Raw genomic sequence first — 17224 nt, 5'->3', positions numbered from 1 at the left:
GAATTAGCAATGTTATAGGCTATGGGATTAATAGACACAAAAAAATGTATTTCTGGCAACAAACAACTGTAAAAGGAAACTAAAAATACAATAGCATTTATAAGCAGGAAAAAAACAAAGTACTTAAGAATAAAGTAAAACATGTATGCTCAAAGCTACAAAATACTGCTGAGAGAGACTCAAGAAGGTCTCCATAGATCAGTGGGTCTCAACCTTGGCTGCACATTAGAATCACCTGGGAATCTTTTTAAAATCCTGATTTCTGGGCCTCATTCTCCAGAAATTCTGTTTCTTTGTTATGGGGTGGGGCCACAACATTAGTAACAAAGAAACAGAATTTCTGGAGGATGAGGCCCAGAAATCAGGATTTTAAAAAGATTCCCAGGTGATTCTAATGTGCAGCCAAGGTTGAGAACCACTGCCATAGATGAAGGCAGATGGAGAGGTATATCATGCTCATGGATTCTCATATTGATCTATACCAGTGGTCGGCAAACTGCGGCTCGCAAGCCACATGCGGCTCTTTGGCCCCTTGAGTGTGGCTCTTCCACAAAATACCGACTTCTGCGCATGGACCATGAAGTTTCAAATCCACTGTACGTGCGCGCCCACATGTGGTATTTTGTGGAAGAGCCACACTCAAGGGGCCAAAGAGCCGCATGTGGCTTGCGAGCCGCAGTTTGCCGACCACTGATCTATACAATCAAACCCTGAAGCCTCAAGTGTCATGTCTGCTGGTTCTGCTTCCTGGGCATATCTAGACACCGACCTCTTCTCTCGGCCTCCACCACCTCCCGCCCAGCTAGGACACACCATGTGTTCCTGGGATGTCTCAAGTTGGTCCCCAACCTCCAATCTATCCCCAAGACCTCAGTCAGAGGGAGATGTCAAGTAAATTTACACCGGGCCCTGCTTAAAACTGCAATGTCTGCCCCTGCCCAAGAGAAAAGACCCAAGCTCTTTAAAAGGCCTCAAGGCCCTTCCTTTACCTACCCCTCCAGCCTTAGCGCTCGCCATGTTCTCTGAACCTACCCCTCTCCCACTTGCGCTGCAGGCACAGAGAGCTCCTTTTCATTCCCTGAGGATGCCCAGCTCCTGCCAGCTTCTGCCCTGCTCCTGGCTGACCCTAATCAGGGACCATCCCCACACATCATCTGCCACCTCCTTGTCAGGACTACCCGGGGACCTCAGACCCGCAGAACTGAATACTAGAGGGAGCTGGTGGGCACAGCCTGTCCCCAAACTCATCCTCAACCCTGGAGAAGACCCTCCCCATAAGGAGCACAGCCATGTCCAAAGACCCCAAAGTGTTCCCAGGAGCAACATGACTCTTCTATTCACCTCAAAATGCAGCAAAACCAGTTTAAATCTGTTAAATGTTGGGGGCGAAATCCAGGAAAATCAAATGAAGCATCCATGGGACACTGAGCAAGGAATTATTGTGAACAAAGAGACAGAGAGAAGAGAGCCTGGAACAGATGAGAATTTGGCTGCAGTCTGGCTGTCCCTGCGCCTTTTCCATCCCGCCTCCTGTCCAGGAAGTCTGGCAGGCCAGGGCCCTTCCCTGTCTACCTGCTCGCAGGGCCCCGGGGTCTCAGTACTCACCGCAGAAGCTCTAGCACCCCCCACGCTGATCCAGGCCGGGGGGAGGGAGGGTGGGCGAAGACATTAGAGAGAAGACCCGGGACCAGGACTGTGTAGGACAGGGCTCCCCCGGAGAAGGTACCATGCCTCTGCAGCAGGAAGTGAAAATGAGAAGAAACTGCAAACAAAGCGGGCAAAGTCTGCTGAGAAGGGCGGGAAAGCTGTTCTTACCTGCACACACCCACACCTGCCGCTACGACTGCCGACTGCGACTGCGGGCTACTGTGCACAGGAGGGAGGCAGTCTTCACCCCCTACTGGCAGGTCCGCAGGCCATCTGGGGATGGACCCCAGATGGCCTGGCTCTGGCTGGACATAGCCCTGGGCTCAGCGCTGGCACTCCGCTTGGCTGGGCAGGCTTCTCTGGGTTCCATGGAGCCCCAGCTCAGCCCAGGCTGCCCTGCACTGGGCTCTGGACCAGTCACAGACGTGAGAATACAAAGACTGAGGCCCAGGTGTCTCAGGCATAGGAGATAGGCCATGGGGCGGGAGGGGGACCTGCTCAGACCCTGGAAGAATGGGGAACAGCGCATGTTCCTCCACTCCTCTGGACAGGCTGGCCCACACCCCCTACCAGGCTACCAAGGACTCCAGGGCAAACCGGAGGGCCAGAGCCAGGATGGGGGTGTGGGGGCACACTGTGAATGGGGACAGAGCCCAGACAGGTTTTCAGTAAGGACATTAGATAGAGTCCAGAGACTGAAGACCAGAGACTGGCTGCACTGAGTGGACCCAGGCCCTGTGGCTGCAGAGGCTGCCCAGGGAAGGTCTCCTTAAGCTCTGCCTGTGTCTGTAAGGTCCATATAAGGCCAGCTCAGGCCCAGGCAGGAGGGGCTGGCTGGGAGGGGCTTGGAGACCATGCCCGACTGCCCCAACCACACAGGTCCTGGAAGCCTGGAGGGCCACTGCCTCACCAGCCTGCAGTGGGGCCCCAACTGGGCCTTCTGCCAAAAAAGTCCTTCCCCACCACCCAACGAGAGACCAAGGCTTGTCCCCAGATCCCGCCACAGCCAGGGTGCCTCGGAGGGGAAAGGGTGAGTCACCCAAGGGTTTGGGGGAGGAGCCAACTCCAACTGCCACTCTCACCCCTCCGCCCCGCAAAGGCTAGCCCCTGCCTTTGAGAGTTCTGGGCCCCTTGCCCAGATGTGATGGGGGCAGTTAACTGCATCTCACATTGTCTACCACAGCCTCCTCCTTTGGTACGCCCCCCACCCCCCACCCCCCACCCCCCCACACACATACATAGGGCCACCCTGCGGGGAATCTTTTTTTTTTTTTTTAATATATTTTATTGATTTTTTACAGAGAGAAAGGGAGAGGGATAGAGAGTTAGAAACATCGATGAGAGAGAAACATCGACCAGCTGCCTCCTGCACATCTCCCACTGGGGATGTGCCCGCAACCAACGTACATGCCCTTGACCGGAATCGAACCCGGGACCATTCAGTCCGCAGGCCGACGCTCTATCCACTGAGCCAAACCGGTTTCGGCAACCCCTGCGGGGAATCTTAATGGGTGACATAATGCTTGGCTTTCTCACTTTTCATGTAATCAAACTGCTTCCAGCAAAATAAGTGGAAAACAGAAGATGGATGGATGACAAAGCCCAGAGGTTGCAGGCTCCTCAGCTGGAGCAGCCCCCAGGGCCAGCGATCTGCCCGGAGCAGAGGTGCACAGCTGGCTTGACCAATCAGTGGTGACAGTGGGCTCTTGGGGTCACTTCCTAGTCTCTAAGCACATAATTGGGGCTGGCACATGGCATATGACCAGCACCCTTGGTGGGTCAGGCATGTCAGTCAGGAAGGCCAAGGGGACACGGAAACCTTTCCACCCTACAGACACCAATCAAAGCCAGTGTTATCGGTGGGGTGCTCTCTGTGTCCCGGCTTATCGCCTGTGGAAGTAGGTTTCTTGTGATGTCACAAGAAAAGGACTTTTCTGAGATTCACATGAGAGAATAAGTGGTGTTTATTTGTGTGGAATTAAACCCGAGTTTCCAAGTTCCCCTTTTCCTCTGTCCCACCAAGGAAAAAGTCCTATTTTGTCTTCAGCAAAGCTAGGATTAAAGCCAGTGTCGTTTCCACTCCATATGTGCACAGTCCAGGGCAGCATCTGGCTAGCTTAGCCTGTGTTCCAGCTGCAGCCCACTGTGTGCAGGGTCCACATGGCCATGGGCCTTGTAGTTTCTAGGGCCACACGGCTATGGAGAGAACACAGGAGCAAAGGAAGCAGGACACAGGAGCAAAGGAAGCCAGAGGAACAAGAGTGAATCCCTTTGTCTCAGGATTATATATTCCCAAATTTACTCAGGCTTGCTGTGGCTCCACCCCTCTGGCCAATTATCTTTGTTCTAAGGTTAGACTGACAGGCAAGTATTTTCCCTACATCACCCACTTCACTGCCCATACCCCCATCTTTCTTTGTCCAGTCCTTTCTGCCAGAGACGTGCAGGGACTGGACTGGTGGTTCCCTGGTGGTGTGAAATTGCAGGTCCCTGGGAAGCTGCCCAGATGGCTATGCTTATAATGTCTGACCTCCCCTTTGCTCCTTTCTTATTAATACTAATAACTAATTACAATGGTAACACTGGCACCACAGGGGTTGAACACGAGGACCTCCCTGAAGATGTGGGAGTGGTGGCTCCATTGTGCCTCCATTAGAGTTCGTGTGGCCCCTATGGACTGGAGGTTCCACCGCAGGGCAGCCCCAGTCCAGAGATCACTAGGCCTCAGGTACAGGGTGTGGCTATGAAGGGCAGTTGGGAAAGCTCAGAAGCAGATCACTTGTGCGGACAGGACAATAGGCAGTGCCAGTTTTTCCCAGGACAGACACTCAGCTGGCTGGATGCCCTGGCTGATGCTGACATGATGTGGACTGAGTCGGAGGGGCAAGATGGGGTTTGCTGTGTCGGATATGGGGAGGGGTCTCAGGCACATCCCCTTCCAAGTGTCAGCACTGACTGCATGACGCAACGCTGCACAGCGGAACACCAGGCCTCGAGTTCTCCGGTGCCTGCCTTTCCAAACCTGGGAATACCATTTGGTTGGTGATGGCAAGGCTGCCAGATGGGGAGATGGCAGGAAGCATCCTTCCTGCACCTGCCCTGTGCACCAGATCCTGCTCGACCCTCCCAACCTTGTCTCCTCACCACCCTCCTCCTCCCTGAACCTCCCCGCCTTGGAGGCTGCGATCCTCCCAGTGTCTCCCTGCCTGAAATAAGACATCTGTGAACTGCTCAGTATTCCTGTTTATTTATAAAGTTACATCCAGAAGTGCTGCAAACAGCTGTGTGCTGACACACTCGTCTGTCAGCTGAGGCCTCTCTGGAGCCCGGAGGGACTCCACGGAGCTGCTGTCATGGCTTGGGGACCAGGACACTCGAGTTGGGCCTTTCTTGCTCTCCCTGCAGCACCTGCCTGACCCTGGGGCTGCCTCTCTCCAGGATGAGGAACCTTCACCTAGTGCCACAGGCACATGCAGCTGCTCAGTGCAGGACTGGCAGCTACAGCACTGAGGCTGGTGGCACCGTGCAAGGATGCTGTGTGAGGACATCGTGGGCCAAGGGAGGCCTCTGAGGACTCCAGTGGGGTTATCCAGTTAGGTCTTCATCACTGCCATGAAGGAGGCCTGTGAAAGGAGAGATGGTGAGGTGTGGGCAGTGGCTGCCCTGGACAGCGGGGAAGACACAGTGCACCTCATGCCTCAGGACACAGCCCAGTCCGCAGTGTGGCCCACTGGGAGAGGCTGGGGAATGAAGGCCCCAGGACACCAGGAAGCCCCTCCCTGGCCCCATGTACCTCTTGGAGGAGCTGCCCCAGCATTTCCTGGCTGTGAATGGAGCGCCTGTGGGAAAGAACACCTGGGTCAGCCCAGGGCCCCGCCCCAGCACTCAGGCCCATCTACACGCCCATAGGCTGACAGGCAAGGAGTCCCCAGGTACTGTGAGGCAGGCAGGAGAACACGGTGAAGGTGGGCACTGAGGTCCTCAGGACGACAGCCCGCCACAGCCCCACCTGTCTATTCTGGTTGCGATGGTCACTGTGAAGGCCCCCTCTGTGTCTGGCAGGTAGGTGGAGGGCACAATCCTGTAGGTCCCTGCAGACAGGTGGCAGACGCGGCTCACTTCCTGGGTGTAGCAATGTGGCACACAGCTCAGCAGAGGCTTCTGGAGCAGCAGGGAAGGCGTGCCCTGGCCCCCATTGTCCGCTGGAACCTGGAGAGGCACAGACTGACTAGGAAGCCTGTCCATGGGGCAGGTGGAGAGATCCACTGTCCTCAGTCTCAGTTGGGCTGCTCTTTCCCAGACCCAAAGCAGCCCCGTCTGGGGACATGCTGAGGGTGTGCTGGGCTGGAGCAGCCCCGGCTGCAGTCTGCTTGGACCTCCTGGGGCTTCATGCCTGGTCCCCCACCATACATGCGCCCCCTTCCAAGGAGGAGCAACAGCTCCCCAAAGCTGGGCTCACTACTCACTGAGGCCCTGCCACCCTTGCCAGGAAACCCCATCAGGTGTCAGGTGCCCATGCCTGGGAACCACCCAAATTGCCCCTGCTTAGGCCCAGAGGCACCTACTGGCCATTGGCACTTTTCCCCAAGCTCCTGGGAGTGGGCGTTTCTCAGCAGCTCTGCCCATTCTCTAGGGTACAGAACCTTCTCAATCAGAAAATCCTACCCTCCCCCCCAGATCACCTGTGCTCCAGGCTTCGTGTGTCCCTTCCCCCCTCAGATCCTGGAACACCGGCCACTTCACCCTGCCCGTCTAGAATTGGGCCCCCGGGAGCACAACAGTTTGTGGGATGGGGAGCCTCATTGGCCATGCGGTCTGGGCCTGCAACCTCTGACTTCTCCCCTTCCTCTAACTACAGGTCTGCTAAGCATTTTGCCTACATGGTGGGAGAGAGCCGACCGCCAAGGAAGGCACTCTGGGTGGCTATGACTCACTGGCAGCACCCCCTTCTGGACTCCTCTGGGCTCACAGCCATTCTAGGTAGAAAGTGGGACAACATACTTTCAGCCTGAGTCCCTGGAAGCCCCCTCTTTCCGTGGACCTGTCTGGGATTCAGGAGCCACCTCACATAGCTGAGCCCACTGTAGCCCTAATTGAGCTGCCTGGCCCCGAGAACCTCGGGGACCTTGCGAGCTCCTCACCACCACCTGGCTTTGTGTTTTCTTTCTGATCTGAAACTCCTGGCAGCGCCATTTGGGCAGCAGAGTGGCTGTCAATTCCCCAATGGTCTCAGCCAGTGTGGCCTTCCCCATACCCCCTTTACTGCGCTTCGCCACAAACTTTTGCCATCATCCGCTTCTCCCTGGCTCTCAGGGGCACACACGCACCCAGGAAAAATGCCTCATGCTGCGGGCCATGGGCAGAGGGCAGGGTTACACAGCTCTGGGGTGCTGCTGGTGTTTGACTTATCACTCCCGAGTGATGCCATTGGGCCTCCTGAGTGGGAGGCACCGTCCTGGGGAGAACTGACCCCATGACACAGTTGTTCTGAGCCAGAGCAAAGGGACAAGCGGATGCCTGAGCTACCTGTGACCCCCAGTGGATTACAAACTTTATGAAACCTAGAAATGAGTCATGCACATGACCGGCCAGCCTGGGCAACATGCCCAAATGACCAAGTCCAGGGCTCCACATCATGCCCCCCCCCATCCTGGCTCACAGTTCCCCCCGACCCCCAAGAGCTCGCAGGGCTTGCCTGGAAAACATGGAAGCCGATGGGGTGGCAGTCGCTGTCTAGGCAGTGCTGGTGCAGAGTGATCCGGACGCAGCGGGGGCCTGCACCCTCAGGGATCGTGAGGGGGAAGCAGGGGTTGCTGGAGTAGGAGGCAAAGTTCCGGCTGCCCCCGGCCGTCTGGCCGATCTTCCAGGAGCCCTGCAGCTGCACAGTCTCCCACTCCCCCGCCAACAGGGTCTCCCCAGGGCCAGTGCTCTGGACCACTGTCTTGATGGCACTGCCCGGGAAAGACAAGCACAGGACGGGGGCTAAAGGCACCGTCTGGCCTGCCTTGATCAAGGCAGGAGCACACAGGCCCCCAAAGAAATGGCCAGGCCCCTCACCTGAGGGAGACTCTCCCGCTGGAGAAGACCCGGAGCAAAAACTGTCCTGGCACGTTCTTTAAGAAGGTGCTGGGGACGGCCAGGTAGTAGCCGGGGGTGAGCTCACAGCGGAGATGGACCTCACGGTCATAAGCATGGCACACAGTGCCAGCCACAGGGGGTGTGGACAGGATCCTGGGCAGGCTGACCCGCCGCTTCTCCACCTGTGGAGAGGAGGCCTGTGTGGGAACTCACAGAGACCCGCCCCACCCACTCCTGGCATCAGGGCCTCTCCCCAAAGAGTTAACACATGAAAGCACTCCACCTCCCAAGGGCCGGCTGAAAATGCCCATGACCCTGGGCTTCCACTCAGCCTGTCCCCATGAGAGCCTGCAGGACCTCCTGCTCCAGGACACACAGATGCAAAAGGGCTGTGCCCACGGCTACTGCAACCTGGGGCTGCTGGATAAAAGGCTTTCCAGCAACTCAGCAGGAGGAAAGGAGCACAATGTAAGCCACACCCACAGAGGGACAGGGAACACTGTGCCTTGTGCTATGAGACCTTGGCAGGACATACAGACTAAAAACTAGGCCCTGGCAGCAAACAGGCAAGTTCCTGCACCAGCCATGCTCCTGTCCCCAGGACAGGCATCTCCATTGGGGTCCAGAGGGCTCCTTGCACAATCCCACAGGATCAGCCGTCACCATCCCCACCTGATAGGGAGGAGACTGAGGGCGCAGGGAGGGTGGAGTGACCTCTCCAGGTCCCATAAGAAGTGGCCAAGCTGGGCTCAGACCTCCACAAACACCAGCCCCCAGAGCCCCGCCGACTCGAGCCTTTGGTTCTGGTTTCCTTTGGCCCACAGACACACCCAGTCCTCCCAGTGCCGGGTCTGTGGGAGCCCCCACAGGCACATGATCCCCAGGACAGCCAGGGCAGGGGGGAGGCCTGTGGGGCTCTTGTCAGTCACGTGTATCCCAGCACGGCAGCTCCTAGGATTCAGACATCCACGTGCCTCCCATCCTGGGACCTGTACGTCAGTGAGTGGGAAGCTGGCCCAGCGGAGGTACCTTCCAGAGATGCAGACCCACGGCAGGGTAGTCCTTGCCCAGGATGCTCGCCGGGCTCCACACCACACGGCTGTCCCCCACTGGTGCCTGGGCCCGGCCAGCCCAGTCCACCGTGCGCATCCTGGGCCTCTGCAGGACAGCAATGTACACCTCGCTCGGTTCTGAGACCCGCAGCCAGAACTTGGGGTTGCTGGGAAAGCCGCTGTTGTTCCGGCAGCCTCCTGCGGACTGCCCCGGGACCCAGGCCCCCGGCAGCTCCTGAGTGTGGCTGAGCACCTTCTCTAGGGCAAGAGCACACCACAGGTTAGGCTCCCCACCCTCACAGACACCTGCCTCCCCCACCGGGAGCCACCGCAGGGGGACGCAGGCGCCTGCTCAGGTTTGACTTCTGAAGGTAGAGTCCATTTGGGTGGCCGCATTGCACCCCTAAAGGCTGCCCCAGGAATGGCACTGGTTACCTGAGTAGAGGCTCTGCAGGTGGCCAGCCTCTGTGACCGGGTAGCCAATGGTGACCTCGTCAAATTCACGGAGAAACTCCTCCTCATCCACCCAGAACTCCCCTTCCTGGAGCTGGGACAGCAGCTCCGCCGAGTCCACTGGGTCCACCTGGGTCCACCCTTCACCCCTGGCAGGAAACTCAAGTCATCAGAGATCTCTCATCTGAGAGTGACAGCACTGACCGTGCAGTGGGGCAAGAGGAGCCAGAGGGGACAGAGGGTGTCCTGAGAGCCCTGTCCCTGCCAGCACCTTGGGGCCAAACTCCATGGCCCCCTTCCCACGCTTCCATTTGCCCTGGGCTGAACCTTCCTCAGGACCATCACCTCTGCTCCTACCACATGACCTGGCTGAGCGAATGGGTCAGTGAGCAGTGACAGGACATCTGCCCATCGCTTCAGGCGTGGTTTCTCAGACCAAGTGTGACATCTGCTCACCACCCCGGCCACCTAAGGGGACTGTCGCAGCGCCCTCGTCCATCAGTTATGGGTCTTAAAGCCAAGCTGAGGACATAGCGTAGGCATCTCATAGGTCCCTGTCCCTTAGCCTGACTGGGTGTCTACTGTTCTATGGGCACCCTCAGTACCAAGCACTAAGCCAGCCTCCTAGACCACCTGAGGCCAAGTACAGACCATGTGGCCTTGGGGTTATGGGGGCCTTGCTGGGAGCCAACTGAGCGCTATCCTGACCACAGAGCTACCATGGCACCAACCACGGCATGGGGGCCCAGGATATCCCTGAGCCTGCACACCACCCCCCCTTGATGGCCCCCAACTGCACTCACCCCTCTCTCCAGGGCCCCTGCCAGCAACGCCGGCCCCAGGGGTTCTGAATGCGAAGCAGCAAGATACTCTGACCAGCCTGACCCCGGAGCTCACGCAAGTCCGAGATGATGAAGGCGTGAAACTCCCCCAGCTCCCTGGCACCTATGCGAGGAGCAGCTCAGTCAAGGGCAGGAATTCCCAAACCCAGCAGATGCACAGGTCTTGTCTCCTTCCCTGGGGACTGGTCCAGCGCCCCCAGCTGTGGCCCCACAGGCACCCAGATCCCACAGATCACTGGGGGCTCCTTTCCTAACCACTGTGGACAGTTAGCTCAGCAGTGGCCTTAGCCAGCATAGAGCCCCCACGAGGGAACTGGACCAGGCCTGGCAGTTCATTCCCTTCTCTGGGCCTCACTAGCTGGCCACATGGTCATGCAGGATGCCTGATGCAGGGCCAGGTCTCAAAAGCGCTACTGTTAGCACTGTCATCAACAGTCTGTGACCACCAAGAGAAAAGGGAGATCACTTGGCAATGCCAACTGGGGAGGCAGGGGATGGATGGGCAGTGGGAGGACTGGAGGTCCGAGGAGAAATGACTCCACCTGCCCTGAGACCAGAGACAGAAGACATAGAAGGAGCCAAACAGGATGACACCTACCTGGAGAGGAGGGGTGGTGGTCCAACGCAAACAGAAGAAACTCCTGGACTGTCTCTAAATGATTTATTCAGAATGGCATTGAAGCTGCCACCCACGTCCCCAGCCCCTTGCCACTTTAGTGGGGTCCAGGTGACCTCTAGCAGCCCATGTCTAGCCCACCCTAAGGGGAGGAGCCTGTCCCAGGCCTGTGCCAACCCTCACACACACACCAGGGTAGCATAATTGTCAACAAGAGCCAATTTATTTCAACGTTCATAGTCTTTGACAAAATATTCATTGTAGCCTGGCCGGTGTGGGTCAATGGTTGAGTGTCGAGCTATGAACCAGGAGGTCACAGTTTGATCCTGTCAGGGCACATGCCCAGGTTTCAGGCTCGATCCCCAATAGGGTGTGTGCGGGAGGCAGCTGATCAATGATTCTCTGTCATCTCTCTCTCTCTCCTCCTTCCTCTCTGAAATCAATTAAAAAATATATATATAAAATTCCATTGTGGAAATAATACTAAATAGGATACTTGTATGCATAAAGATGCTGTTATTTATAACAGCATAAGATCAGAAAGACCTTAAACTTCCAACATGAAGGGAAAGATGAAAGAAGCTATGGCAGATCCACTAATGCAATAAGTTGACAAAGTTTATGTAACATAGAAAATGATCTAGGATGCAGAATGCAAAAGGTACATTTATGAAAAACGGAGAAAGCATACTAAAAAGTCAAAGGTAGCTACGTTTGAGGGAGTTTTTCCTTTCAACAACACTTCTTCAATGAACATACATATCACTATAGTGGAAACCTGAGTGCTGATTTCACAGGTTGCCAGCTGAGCCAGAGATGGTGCCACCACATGCTTCCTAGGCCATCTCTGCATAGCGGTGACCTCACACAGGCACCTGCCTGCCCTGGAGGTAAGTCCTGGTCAAGGGAAAAGGGACCCCTCCCTCTGGAGAGGGGCAGACAGCAGAACAAGTTCACACGCCAGACACCAGCTTGGGAAGACAAATGTCCCCTTTCTACTCAGTGCAGACAGGGCCTCAGGGATTGCTTACAGGATCTGAGGGTGCATGTGTGTAGGCCCTTTGGGTGACCACTGCCTCACCTGCCTTGGGGCTGAACACTGAGCAGCTGATCAGACACCGCTCCTTGAGGCTGAGCAGCTGCCAACAAGTCTTGGGTTCTGAGCCGCCAGACCCATCCTGTTGGCTTCTGCTGCTTGCCAAGTTCTTCAGGTTCCACCTTTCTGCCAGGCCACCGGTTAGGTCCACCAGGGCATCTGCCACCTGCCCTGCCCATAGGTGCTCGTAGGACCCATGGACCCTGCAAGACAGACACAGGAATGAGCCTCAGGCAAGGGGAGCAGCACCCTGCCTCTCTTCTATCCCCTTGGTCTATGACACTCCAAATCATCCTGTGATCCCATCCACCCGGCTTCAATCGCTTCTTTCCTGCTGCCTCGCCCTCACCACAGCCAGAAGCAATCACGCCTTCACAGCTGACATTCAGTGTCCCAGCAAAGCCCAGCCGCCGCTGCCTATGTGCAAAACCTCTTCTACTGCCAGTGTGGGCACAAGCGTGAGGCACGTGGGCAGAGGCTGTGACATCCACTCCGTCTGATGGGATCCAACCCATGTCAGCAGCAGGCCTCCCTCCTGTCCTCGGTGCAAAGGCCTGCCTATCAGTTCACTGTCAGCAAGATGGTAAATGCATTCTAGGAGGGAAGGGCCTCGATTCACTCTGCATGAGGGTTTTGGGCTCAGTCAGGACCAGATAAAAAGGCTGATATCTAGCTGGCCTCTTTCTTCCCCAACAACCTGCAGAGAGGCAGCCTGTCCCCAGGGGTGAAAAACAAATAGATGGAAACATCTTTCTTGCTGGGGTTTGAGGAAAGAGAAAGGAAGAAAACACATACCCTCCCTCATGCCCAGCTGTGAAATAAGGGCAGGGAGAGGGAGGCAAACCACAGGCCAAGCCTCAAGAGTTCCCATCTCCAGACCAGTCAGCCCCACCCCAGGACCTGCCGCCAAGTGCCTGGAAACGACAGGATTCTGCAGCGAGGGAGAGCGGAAACATGCTCCCGGGGGCAGTCTAAGGTGGCATGGCCCAGCCCGCCAGCCTCCAGCACACGTACTTGGCATAGACCTTCTCCAGTAATGGAAGCCAGAACACATCCTCTCTCTGGCACCGGGAGAAGCAGAGTCTCCCTGCAAGACAAGGCAGACGGTCATCTATGGTCACCTCCACCCAGCGTCCAAACTGCCAAACTCGACAGGTGAAGGAGCCACGGTATGTCTGGTCGAGCCAGGTCGGCTGTCCCGGAAGAAAGACCTACCGTGCACAGGGAAAGGCAAAAGGAGACCATGAGACAAACATCTCGCAGCGCCCACCCAGCGTGCTAACCAGTGTGACCACACTGCATCGTCCCACAGTACCCTGCGGTCTGCAAAGGATCTGCCCTCATTCCATGCCTTGGAAAACCAACCATTGGACTGAAAATCCAGACTTCTCAATAAAATATTCTAAGACCATAATGAGGAAGCCAGTGTCTCCCAAAGCTTAAAGTCAACCATTATGCTCTAATGTCCCAAATAAGCCCTTGACCTGAATCCAAAACAAATGTGACTTTTAGAAGCATGAGACCCAATTCTCAGCAGAGCTGGCTGCAGATGGCAGGTTGCCATGGGCATAGCAACCCTCCTGCAGACGCCTGAAGCCCAGGACCTCTGCCAGCACCTGGATCCATGTTCACTGCCAGGTTTGCTTTGACCCGAGAGGCAGTGTGGGCTGTGCATCTAGACAACATGGTTGGTCCTGGCTCTGCCACTCACTAGCTGGAAAACAGTGACAATGGTTCTAGTGCCCTCATTGGTGAAAATGGGTCACAGCGGGTGAGGCCTGTGAGAGTGAAAGTTGGTCCTGGCTCTGCCACTCACTAGCCAGAAAACAGTGACAATGGTTCTAGTGCCCTCATTGGTGAAAATGGGTCACAGCGGGTGAGGCCTGTGAGAGTGAAAGCCAGCGATGTGCTGCGCTTACTTAGCATGGGGCCTGGGGCCCAGGAGGCGCTCTGAATGGGGTGTTCACTGTCAATGAACATTGCTGCATTCATTGGTGATACTTAGCAAGAAGCCAAACAGAGGCCATCAACAGTCCAGGGAGGGAGTCTGAACAGGCCTTCTTTACCTGTGGTGTCTGTCAGAAAGAGTTTCAATCATCTTTTGCCAATTTATATTTAAAACCTATTTAAGAAGTTATCTAGCTAAGGACACTAATTCCAACCAGGTCACAGGTCCCTCAGCCAACCCTTTCCTGTCTAGGCTGGCACGTTTGACTTTTTAGTTCAGATGCATGGCTCTGACTCCGTAAGTGGGCTTGGGGTTTGGCAGAGCGGGGCAGAAAGTACTGCTGCGGGAGAGGGGACACCGCGTCTGTGCCTGGGAGCCCCTGTGGCCTGACAGCTGAGCTCCCCACTGCCATGCTGAGCAGCTGCAGCAGAGCCCCACAGAACAAGGGGTTCAGCTGCCTGGCCTCTTCCTTCCTTCCTGGGCACAGCAGACAGGAAGACAGCAGAAGAGAAAGCTGCACTATCACAGACACCTGGTCCAGGAGGTGCCGGCTCTTCTGCAGGGCGGCGCAGGCACACAGGAACCAGCAGTCCCCCAGAAGCCCTTGCTTCACCTGCCCTTCCTGTGGGTTATCTGGAAATAGCCGGGGCGTAGCACAAATTTCCTAAAAAGAAAGAACATTGTCCACAGTTACATCATGCCTCATGCTAGTCTTTAAAATAGAGAACACAGGATCTAGGTGACAGGCTGGGAGGAGCTTTTCTGCTTATCCATGTTGCCTAACAGGAGAAGGGAAGCAGCTGGCTTTCTGCAGACATTATCTGTCAGCCCCTCCTGGTTTCAGGTCACTCTGTCCAGCTTAGATTATGGGGTCCCTGACTGTCCACATTCCTTAATTGACAAAACACCCAACTCTGAATAAATGCTACCACCTCCCTTCTTGAAACAGCTAAATGTTCATCTAGAAACTGGCTTCACTTTATTATTTTTTAATTTTACTTATTGATTTTTACAGAGAAAGAGGAAGGGGGAAAGGGGAGAGAGAGACATTGATTTGTTATTCCACTTATTTATGTATTCATTGGTTGATTCTTGTATGTGCCCTGACTGGGAATCGAACCCCCACCCTGGGTGTTTTGGGACAATGCTCTAACCAGCGGAGCTACCTGAGCAAATGGTTTCACTTTAAATTCATAATGGTGAATCCTGAGTGGGTCCTCCATACTGCTGGAAATCCTACTGTTTCTCTAAAAGGCTCACTTTCCCACAGCCTGGGTGAGCTTAGGCCTCCTCTTCTCCCTCTTCTCAAAATGTCCTCGCCTCGTGCTTCATTAGAAGCCACCTGACCTGCCCTCTCTCCTGCTCAGGCCTGCATTCCTCCTGAGACCCCTTCCCTCTGCCACCTACTCGGGCAGAATCCCTCCAGCATAAGGCACAGCAGAATCTCCGTCTTCTCTACCACACTGCCCCTCAGCACTACTTCCCCTCTAGGTTTCCCTTCACTGACAAACTTCTGGAAAGAGCTGCCGTCACTACTTCCCCCCATCCCCTGCCCCTGCAGCTTCATACCCCCAAGCCTTCTTTACCAGTGTCACCTCCGTGTTGTCAAACGCAACAGGCATCAGTGTCCTGTTGGATTCCACAGCATCAGATCAGTGTGTGTGTGGTTTGTGTGTGTGAGAGAGAGAAGGGAGGGGGTGGTGGAGTGCTGTCCCTTAACCCCAGCAGCCCTCTGGTGGTTTCCATGACTCCATGTACTCCTGGGTGTCCTTTCACCTCACTGCCTGCTGCTTCTCAAGTATACCTGTCCCGGCACTTGCTGACCCCACTGGGAAATGTTAGAGCCCCTCCAGGCTCAGTTCCGAGTCCTCCTCCTCCTCTACCTGACACTGTCTTCCAGGCCCTGGCCCGTAAGCCACCAGTCACAGTCCCAACTCCCAGATCGAGCCTCTACCCGGGTGGTCCTGAACTCCCAACTCTCACATCCACCTGCCCACTGACAGCACCAATTCACACGTGAGAGCAAAACCAACCCTAGATTTCCACCCCCTCCCCCTTCCCCTACATCAAATAGGACCACCACCCACCCAGGTGCTCAGGCTCGAAACCCAGAAGTCATTATCTTCACCTCTACTTCTAATCGGTCACTAAGACCCATCAAGTGCTAAGGCTGTCACACTAATCTAAGCCCCTTCGTCCTTCTCAGGACCACTGCAATGGCATTCTTGCCCTGACCATCCACTTCCCACAGGCAGTAAGAGTGAGCTTCTTCAAACACACGCCCAGCTAAATCACTCCCCTAAAAAAACCCTCTACTGGCCTCCCATTGCAACTAACGTCCATTTTTACCCAAATTCCACTCGTGTGGCCTATAAAGCTCTTCATGCCTTGGCTCCTCCCAGGCCAAACAGGCCCTCGCGGTGCTGCCCCAGAAAGGCACCTGGATCACCAGAGCCCGGAAGTTCTGGCAGCCACCTACACCCTGGGGAGGCAGGCTTGTTCCCAGGGCAGTCTTCTCAGCAGACAAACAATTTCTAAAGATGTCAACATGACCCTAGGCCAGAGCATCCCTTTAAGTGACCACCTTACAATGTTTACATCGGGAAATGCGGGTGCACTAAGTCCAAAAGAGAAATCTGCAGAGCAGAGTGGCTTTGCTCCAGAGGCTCATCCTGGCCCTTCCACGAGAGCATGAGATCAGCAGACACACAAGCAGACACAAGAAACAGAAGAGCCAAGCAAACTAGAAGCGAAGGCTGGAGAGACGCCCTTCAGAGCGGAAGCCAGGAGGTGGGGCTGGGTAGGTGTCCGCTGACACGCCCCTCCCGCGGTGCCTCAATCCCCTTCGGAACTGCGCTCACAGGCGGGGACCCCGAGCTCGGGGCTTAGCGCATCCTGAATAAGCTTCGGAGGGAGCACCAAGTGGGGTAGGGAGCCTGGGAACCCGCTCCGAGGGCAGCAGGCAGACCCTGCGGGCCACCGCGCGCCCAGACCGGGCTGACCCCGGCCCCCGAGCCGGCCGCTCCGCCGGCCTCCGCGCTCGCACCCCGGCAGGAAACACGAGGCAGAGACCTGAACCGAGACCCCGCCAGCCGCTCACCTGGGGCCGCCTCCACGTGATGTCCTCCCGGAACTGGGCCAGCGGCGTGGAGAAGCTGGAGAAGAGCGAGGAGTCCGAGGCAGGGAAGGCGGGGTCCCGGAAGAGCTCCCTGGCCGGCGCGCGCATCTTGGGCGCCCCGGGCTCCCATATGCAGCCCGCGCCCCAGCGCCGAGCGGGGCCCAGGGGGAGCGCAGCCCCGCGAGGGGCCGAGTCGGCTGCCGGTCCCCGGACTGGCCGACGCTCCAAGGCTCCGCTAGGCTCTCCACCGTGTCAGAGCCGCTGCGCGGACGCCGCCGAGCGCCGCCGCTCGGTGGGCCGAGCTCCCGAGGGCGTGGCTTCCAAGCTCGCCTCTCGCGACGCGCGCCGTCGCCCCGGCGGCACTTCTCCTTCCG

At 56.4% G+C, this 17224-nt stretch overlaps 1 protein-coding gene across 25 annotated transcripts in view; it reads right to left on the bottom strand.

Moving 5' to 3' along the window:
• LOC102442724 (calpain-10) overlaps positions 1-17110 on the bottom strand; it is a 27849-nt gene extending 10739 nt beyond the window's left edge. Inside the window, exons 1-13 of one of the 25 annotated variants that reach the window (XM_023743913.1) lie at positions 16833-17110; positions 14265-14396; positions 12799-12995; positions 11770-11987; positions 10671-10724; positions 9213-9379; positions 8755-9030; positions 7705-7907; positions 7343-7598; positions 6582-6623; positions 5657-5856; positions 5403-5486; positions 4873-5344 (exon numbers count right to left, since the gene is read on the bottom strand). In XM_023743913.1, coding sequence (XP_023599681.1) covers positions 5233-5344; positions 5403-5486; positions 5657-5856; positions 6582-6623; positions 7343-7598; positions 7705-7907; positions 8755-9030; positions 9213-9379; positions 10671-10724; positions 11770-11987; positions 12799-12995; positions 14265-14396; positions 16833-16958 — 2067 coding nt within the window. In that variant the 5' untranslated portion in view covers positions 16959-17110 and the 3' untranslated portion in view covers positions 4873-5232. Of the gene's footprint in view, positions 1-4872; positions 5345-5402; positions 5487-5656; positions 5885-6581; positions 6624-7342; positions 7630-7704; positions 7908-8754; positions 9036-9212; positions 9380-10033; positions 10176-10670; positions 10725-11769; positions 11988-12798; positions 12996-14264; positions 14399-16832 lie in introns of those variants that run through there. The other 24 variants (XM_014466994.2, XM_014466996.2, XM_023743905.1 and 21 more) reach the window with 24 other exon arrangements.
• Positions 17111-17224: the final 114 nt, after the last annotated feature.

The sequence above is a fragment of the Myotis lucifugus genome, unplaced genomic scaffold, assembly GCF_000147115.1.
Source record: "Myotis lucifugus unplaced genomic scaffold, Myoluc2.0 scaffold_5, whole genome shotgun sequence".
NCBI classification, from domain to species: domain Eukaryota; kingdom Metazoa; phylum Chordata; class Mammalia; order Chiroptera; family Vespertilionidae; genus Myotis; species Myotis lucifugus.
Note: the sequence above shows the minus strand (reverse complement) of the source record. Positions and strands in the feature narration are given on the sequence as shown.